Here is an 8,130-nt window from a genome sequence, read left to right as displayed (position 1 = left end):
TTTCACAGGAACCATGTTCTGAAGCTCCTCACTCGAGGTATTTTGACAATACTCTTGTTCATAATGCCAAATATGACAATTGACCACAATGAGAACGAAAAAGAGAGAGTGACCAAATAGAGAGAGAGGAGGAGGAGGAGGATAAGAGACAATAAAATGCCAATTTAGGAATAGCTTATGGATAGTGAGGAATGGAATTGTATTATTCTAGTCACAAAAAGGGATTTGTGATTTTTCATTTACACTTTCAAAAATCGTTGAAAACCATTTTTCTCAAAAGGAAATTGATATTCCTTGCCCTAGAAGCGCTTCGTGGCAATGTCGTAAGCCATCTCAATCTCTTTTTCTCGTTAAGGGTTCCCAGCCACACACGTTGATGTTTCTTGAATATTTGAGCACCCAACCAGCCTAGTTCTTTGTATTTGGTCGATGGAGGCTTTTGCAACTCTGTCTCAGTGCTGCTGTGCATTCTGCAGCTGCAGAGAGAGACTCGCCTAATTGACAAAGGGAAAAAGGAGTGTATTCTCGGGGTAATTTTGGATAAGAAAAATGAAAGGAGAGTGCATTAGTAAATAAGGGGAGTGAAAATAACAATAGCCTAATGCCATATCACCATATCCCATGCAAAAACCCATTTTGGGTTCGTAATGCACATTGTGAATTATTTCATTTTTTAAAAAGTTGTAAAAATTATATAAAATTAAGGTTTAATCAATATTTTGGTCATGTAAAATACATGCCTTTTTCTTTTAAATGGTCTATATAAAGTGTTGATGTCAGGATCCTAAGATGGAAAAAATGATGCAGATTCAGCTCTTAATGTTATCAACACTGTATGTAACTATTAGGAAATTCATTTTTATCATGAAGCAATAAATACTACATTGATTTGATTCTTAACTATAAACTTATTGAATTCGTAACACACTATGATTAAAACAACTAATAAATTAAGGATAAACTTTAACAAGAGATTTGAAGTCAAACACAGGCGTAATCTTGTAGATACTGAAGCCACCGTCGTATATAATATTCTCTCATTCTTTCTTTTTCTCTCTCTTTTCCATTGAACATAGTAAGCATCACCAACTCAAAGTCCAACTTCAACTCGGTTATTTTGCGACCATCACCTGCTTCATCAATTGCTATGTCTATGATTATCGCCTTTCCTCTTTTCCCTTTGCTAGAAATGGCTTCTTTGTAGTTATTCAATATCTTCAGGGAGAGTTCCTCATTCCAATCATGCAAAATCCACTGCAAAATAAATTAAAGCTATAATTAATATTACTCTTTCCCTGTTCTTATTATAAATATAGGATAAGTATAAATTAAATATGCGGCTTAATCTTTTTATAAGATCCATTCTACCATTTGCATTAATAATTTTTTAGGTTAAATATGTTTTTACTACTTTAATTTTGAGACATTTTCTTTGTAATCCTCAAATTTAAAGTTATTTTTAGTTTTTCAAATTCAAAAAATACTTTTTTTAGTCATTCCACCGTTCGAGAGTCAAACATTGAATAAGTAATTCATAATTTGTGACAATATTTGAGTAACAAAATTTATTTTTCGTATATATATATATATATATATATATATATATATATATATATATATATATATATATATATATATATATATATTAAAGTACTCTTGTTAGTTAAAAAAATTGTCATAATCAAGTAAGAAAAAATTAAAAATCATTTAACTGCTTTAAAAATTACTTTCATTTTTTTATTTACTGAATTATGACAATTTCAAACTATCAAAAAATATACTTTAAAATATAAGTAGAATATCAAATTATGCGATAAAAATACTAAAAATTGTGAATATTTTATTTTTTTTATTTAATTCACACTTTACATGAGGACTAAAAAAATATTTTACGAATTTGAAGGACAAAAAAATAAGTTTAGATTTGAAAAATTTAACAGAAAATGACCATATTTAAAAAATTAAAAACATATTTAAGCAAACATATTTAAGCTATGATTTCTTCATAAAAGTGCTATTCATTAAAGTAGTAAATTAATGCAAATTTCATGTTTCAACTTAAATTAATAAAATTTCTTAATATTGATAACTTACTTAATTGGACCTTATGATAAGTACTATACTACAAGAAAAATATGGAAAATTCATATTTACCGACCGATTTTGGCAGTAGGTGATTAGTTTTTTTTTTCTTGTAGTGCCAGAGGAATTGGGATGTACTATTAAGCTTCAGACTTTAAATGAGAGAAAATTAAAATAAACTTAATGTTGGATGAACATTAATTTATATAGACATACCTTGAGTAAAACTGCATCAGCAGAAGGGATGGAGTTGAACCTATCACCACCAACAAAGTTCAAATTTGGGGTTCCTTTCATGTTAGCCACAACCTACGGTTGGTAAAAAACAGTGCATTTCAAGTGAGGGAAGACTTCATGGATGATCCTGGTGACACCACCTGCCCCACCTCACCCATCAACAAGAGAACCTAATCCCTCTAACACATGCTTGCATTCTTTAAGTGCAAGTTTGAACATTTTAGAATCTGCAGCCATGGCATCTTGAAACAAACTTAGAACATGAGAATCCCTGTTCGTGAAGTCCTAGAAGCTCTCTCCGGTAACGCTCTTAGGAGGTGTGAGACCATACGCTTCTTCACAGTTCTGGTTCTTCTGTGTGGTTGTTTTGGTGAAGAAGTTGTTGTGTGTTAAAGGGCTGCAATTTCACGAAGTTGAGAGTCATTGAGCTCAACAAGTTGTATGCATGTTTGTACAAATGGATTATTTTGGAGTTTGTTGATTTAAATGTGTTTCTATGGACTATGGATACCTACTTATAGTGTAAAAAGTGTAAACCAATTTGTCTTGTTTTTTTTCCCCGGAGTTTTAACCATAGAAAAGTTATTTTCCGAAAAATTAGGTGCAGAGTTAGTTTGAAACTCAAAAGTTAATTAATAGTTAAAAATTAAAAAATTAACTTATTAACTTATAATTGTTTAATTAAATTAATTTTTTGAAGTAATTAAAAAATACAAAATGATAAAAATAAAATAAATTGTTTTATTTTAAAGAAATAAAAAAAATAAACATATTAAGAATAAAAATAAAAATTTAAAAATTAGAAACTAACGTTTTTAAAAAAAATGTTACTTGAACTGACAAATATTAGATGTTATTAAAAAAGTTTGTACAAAATTTTAAACATCTAATTAATAACTTTATTTTTTTTTCTATCTATCTCTTTCTATCACACTACATTATCAATCAAATTAATCAATTATTTCGCCTCTCTTTCTTTCTCTCTCAAATTATGTACAACCCAATAAAAAATTTCATGTTTTGAGCTCGTGTTTCATACGAGAGAATACTTTTATGGGATAATAAATAAGTGGTGGAGGGAATGGGATGGCCCATTCTTCAGAATGATTGCTAGTCCAGAACGCGCACAACTGCAACAACAACAAACTACCTCTTGGTTGAAGCCTCCCACTGGATCGCTAAAGCTCAGCATCGATGCTATGCTCTTCAAAGAATTCAACAAATTTGGGGTTGGCATCTTTATTAGAGGAGATCAAGGTACCTTTGTTTCTGTTAAAACACTTCTCCTCGATGGCATACCTGAACCAGGAGAGGCAAAAGCAATAGGTCTCTTGCATGCTTTAATTTGGGCTCAAGAACTTGTCTACAAAATATCATATTTGAGCTTGACGGTAAGGTAGTTGTAGACGGGTATCTCGGTAAGTTCTACAGCAATTATAGTTTTATCTAAATGTAAAGTTATACTTTCGAGTTTTTTTATGAGTTTTATTAGGAGAAAAACAAATATTCACTATTAGAAAATATGTCTTTTTACATTGATTATTAAGGACTTTTAATATTGATTATTAACCGATGTTAAAATTATCGACGTTAAAATATTAATGTTAACATCGATGGTTTAAAAATTGATATCGTTTTACGAAAAAAACATTGATTTTTATAAAAATCGATATTATTTTTCACTAACAATATCGGTTTTTTAACTACCAATGTTTTTTTGAATTTTTTTAAATATCATATCTATTTTTTTTATTATCAACCTATAATTATTTATATGACAACTTATCATTCAAAGGTGTATCAAACTCATAAAATAAGTTAAATTTATAAACAAAATATACTACCAAGACATATAAACAAAAATTTACACAAATTAATATATCACTAAGAGTTCTAAACAAAATATACCATGCACCAAGAGTATTTATAAACAAAAATTTCCCATAAATGTGTTCAAGATGTTCCAATTCCCACAAAATATATCATCAAGACTTATAAACAAAAATTTAAATATCAATAATAATATAGTATAACGTACTTTAATTACAAACAAATTCAAACTAAAACAAAGTTAGAAGTTGCATCTAAGAACTCAAGCTTGCAAATTTTGTGATTGTGCAAAAATACTTCGTCTATTTTCAATTTTTGCAATCTTCCTCCAATGATCATAAAAACAACCTACACTCCATAATCCCTTCCAAATTCAGATGGTTGAATCCTGTAGCTTTCATAAATGAGTATATAGTACTCGGCATATCTTGCAATTAACATTAAATTCATATTAGATATGTATATAATTTTAAAATTTAACAGACAAATGAGTGCTTAATTACTCACCAAAATATTGTAAGTCACTTTGTACTCACTCAGTAGGACTTTAAAAGTGAGTGAGTTAGGAATTAGTGATACAAGGAGTGTCATTTAGGATAAGTTTTTGCTTTAAAGATGTTTTTGAAGATGGTGAGAAAGAAAATAATCTGTCTAAAATGGGTCATGGTCACTTGATGATTTTCAGTGAGTCTCGTATAAATCTCTGAGTTATGTCCATCTAACCAGTAAAGTTGGGCTCACCAGATCTTAGTTGTATGTAATAGAGTGCATAATAGAGTGCATGTTGTCATTATTGTCTAGCAGATGCCAAGTAAGCTTTAGTTCATCCTTCCATCATACAAAAAATGACATGTTGACTTCACCATAAGACTACATTTAACAAGCAAACTAATATAAGTAGATGTGGTATATCATGTCATGTTTATTTGAGAATAATCTTAAAATTTCTAACTTGATCCATAATATGAACTGTATTGAACATTTCCTCTATTTTTTATTAATCTTCATCATTGTCTTAGTCATTTTCTTCTAGTTCTGTTGATCTTCATTCATCGTTTTTAAACACCATTTACAATATAAACATGACATTAAGTAGATTTTTTCAAACCAACTAAATCTACTAACTGACTATGCACACCATGTTCATCTAGGAGCTTATTCCATGCAACTAATATAATATTTATAGCAATGATGTCTGTACAAGTAAAATGAAGGGGTAGAAATTAAAAACCTATTAGGTAACATACTTGAAGATAATTCTATCTCTTCAACTTACATCCTAAATTTTTTTAATAGATTCACGTGTTTGTATTAGATGCTAGCTCTACATATATACAATATTTTTTTAGGGTGGTCCTTTAAAAATATTGGCGGATATTGTTGTAAAAAAATTTACACCCTAACAATCATTGATGAATCTCTTTAATTCCCAAATCTTCATCATTCACCAAACAAAATAGGTTGTCACGGTATCAAGTAAAAAAAAATCAAAGACATAATTTACTACTACTAATCACCATTGGTAGTGGTAGTGACAATGCTGGTGGTGGTTACATCACTGTTCAACCATCACCACCTACTACTAATCAGGTTCAACAATCAACTCAAGCACAATCACAGGCTAAAGAAAATCGAAAAGTTTTTTGATAACTGCTAAATATGAGTTATTTTGATAATAAAAATATATTGAAAATATCTTTGAAAATATTTATTTAGCAGTTATTTTTGTATTAAATGATAAGAATTGATATTTTTCTTATGTATGACTTGCAGATATGAAAAGGAGAGATTAAAATAGAAAAAAAATCAAAAAAATATCCAAAATATTATGAAGTCTCAAAAAGATATGATTAAAAGCAAAATAAATCTAAAAGATATCAAAAATATCAAAAAGGAAGAACATCTTTCTATTATTTTTGAGATTTTTTAATTGACTATTTAGATAAAATATTTTAATTTGATGGAAATTATCAATGCAAAATAATATATTAATTTTTATGATAATTATTTTAAAAATCATATTAAAAATTAATTATAATAAAACAATATAATACATTATTATTAAACGCTTAGACTAGAATATAAAAATACAAATTCATCTTATTTTACTATTTATTTGAACAAACATGATTAAATGCATTAGTGAAACTGTTTTATGAGCGTTGGGATAGGTAGCACTTGGGATGGGTGTGACACTACTGTGACTCGGTGGAATGCATATGGTGAGTGTTGAATATTTTATCATGAGTCAATATTTAATTTTTACATCTCTAATTTTATATTTTTAATGATTTCCTCGCATACAAGAAAATATGTATATTTCTTTCTAGTGGTGACTGATGGGAATTTGACTTGACTAATTCCATTAAAATATTTTGATTTAGAATTACATACTCTTTTAAATAATTTTTATTATTGATTAAAATTTCTTGGGAATGTTTTATTTATATAATGAGTTTTTTAATTTTATATTTTTTTTAAAATTCTAATTAATAATAGTGTACGTTAGAAAGAGTGTAAAAAAAATATTACTTGAATAAAAATATATATAATTTAAACCAGTCAAGTTAGATTCAATCCAAAACATGTTAAAATATGAGTTAATTTGTTTGAATTAGATTCATTTCAAATTCATAAGTTATCTAAATCTATAAACACTTCCTACATGTTGATGAAAGATGAGGATGAAAATAAAAGAGAAAAAAATTAAGATAAGAAACAAAAAAATATAATATAAAATGATTATAAAAAATAAAATACAAATGAATTAAAATTTAAATTCATTCATAATTATTTCAAATATCTTTTATGGTTATTTATAATTTTGTCATCATATTTTTTGTCATAAAAATTAAACAGTACCACAAGATTTACTAATAGGCATGCTTCTTGAGTCGTGAGTCTAAAGTCAACAACACATAATTGGTTGACCAAGTCTAAAGTTATGAAGTTAGACCAAAGCAGCTTGAAATTACTCACAAAATCTAATTCGGTTGATTTGATTGAGAAAAAAATATATGAATTATTATATTTTTATAATAATTTTATTCTTAGGAATAAAAAAAAATCTTAAAACTTGGAAGCTACATATCATATCACACTGGACACTGCCCAGAATTTATCATATTTGAAAATTTATCACACATTGCTGTTGCAGTCAATTAAACAAGAATTATTGGCCTATTTCCCATTGGGTAAGAATAATATTTATATTATTTATTTATTAGGATACAGTCCAAACATCTACCAGAGGAGGGTGGACTGGACTGGTTTTCATGTCGGTTGGTACACCACAGCCATTTGGCTTTCCAAGGTCCATGGACGCTGGAAAACCTACACAACGTGAATGACAATGTCTTGAATGGATACACACCTAACATGCATGAACAAAAAGTAAGAAAAAGAAAATTAAATCAACTCATCCAGTTATAAGCTTTTTAATATTTCCATGAAAAGCAAATATCCACGTCTTACTATATGACTTGTAAATCAAATAGAATATAAAATGTGACCTTTTTGAAAAAATAGCTATATTAAAAAAAATATTTTTCAATATTAACATATTCCCAAATTTAATGTTCAAGAAATAACTACCCAATAGTCAAAATGAACAAGCCCCACATCACTTTTTATTTTTTATTTTTTGGATATTGTGAATAGTCTTTGTGAACCGGCTAAGCGGCAGTTTGCTTATATTAACTGTCTCTTAATAAAAATTGTGCCGGTAGGATGTGTTAATTTATTTATATGTATTTTGTGGTAATTAATGCAACGATAACAAAGCAAAAGAAGCAAACAAAATGCTAAAAACCTACGTAGGGAAGTAAGCGGCATACTATATGTGTTTTTTAAACTTTAAATAAAAGTGGCCTGCAAAAGTAACATTTTTTATTTTTATTATCGTATGTGTGTCTCACTTGCAAATGTCCGTGGTACTAATCATTATTAGGGACCAGCCACAGGCTGTCGTTTTCCTATCAT

At 28.3% G+C, this 8,130-nt stretch overlaps 1 protein-coding gene across 1 annotated transcript; it reads right to left on the bottom strand.

Annotated features, from left to right (window-relative positions):
* Positions 1-888: 888 nt before the first annotated feature.
* LOC114374188 (isoflavone 4'-O-methyltransferase-like) lies at positions 889-2,784 on the bottom strand. Its single transcript, XM_028331799.1, has 2 exons — positions 2,299-2,784; positions 889-1,254 (listed from the first exon to the last, which is right to left on the bottom strand). The coding sequence occupies exons 1-2, from the start codon at positions 2,377-2,379 to the stop codon at positions 982-984; spliced, it is 354 nt and encodes a 117-aa protein (XP_028187600.1). The 5' UTR covers positions 2,380-2,784; the 3' UTR covers positions 889-981.
* Between the last annotated feature and the right edge of the window lie 5,346 nt (positions 2,785-8,130).

Source organism: Glycine soja, chromosome 11 (genome assembly GCF_004193775.1).
Source record: "Glycine soja cultivar W05 chromosome 11, ASM419377v2, whole genome shotgun sequence".
NCBI classification, from domain to species: domain Eukaryota; kingdom Viridiplantae; phylum Streptophyta; class Magnoliopsida; order Fabales; family Fabaceae; genus Glycine; species Glycine soja.
Note: the sequence above shows the minus strand (reverse complement) of the source record. Positions and strands in the feature narration are given on the sequence as shown.

Excerpts from the sequence above, each read along its gene's own strand:
- LOC114374188 (XM_028331799.1), bottom strand. The coding sequence starts at position 2,379 with ATGAAAGGAACCCCAAATTTGAACTTTGTTGGTGGTGATAGGTTCAAC. Across the intron at positions 1,255-2,298 it reads CTGATGCAGTTTTACTCAAG|TGGATTTTGCATGATTGGAA; the intron begins GTATGTCTATAT and ends TTTATTTTGCAG.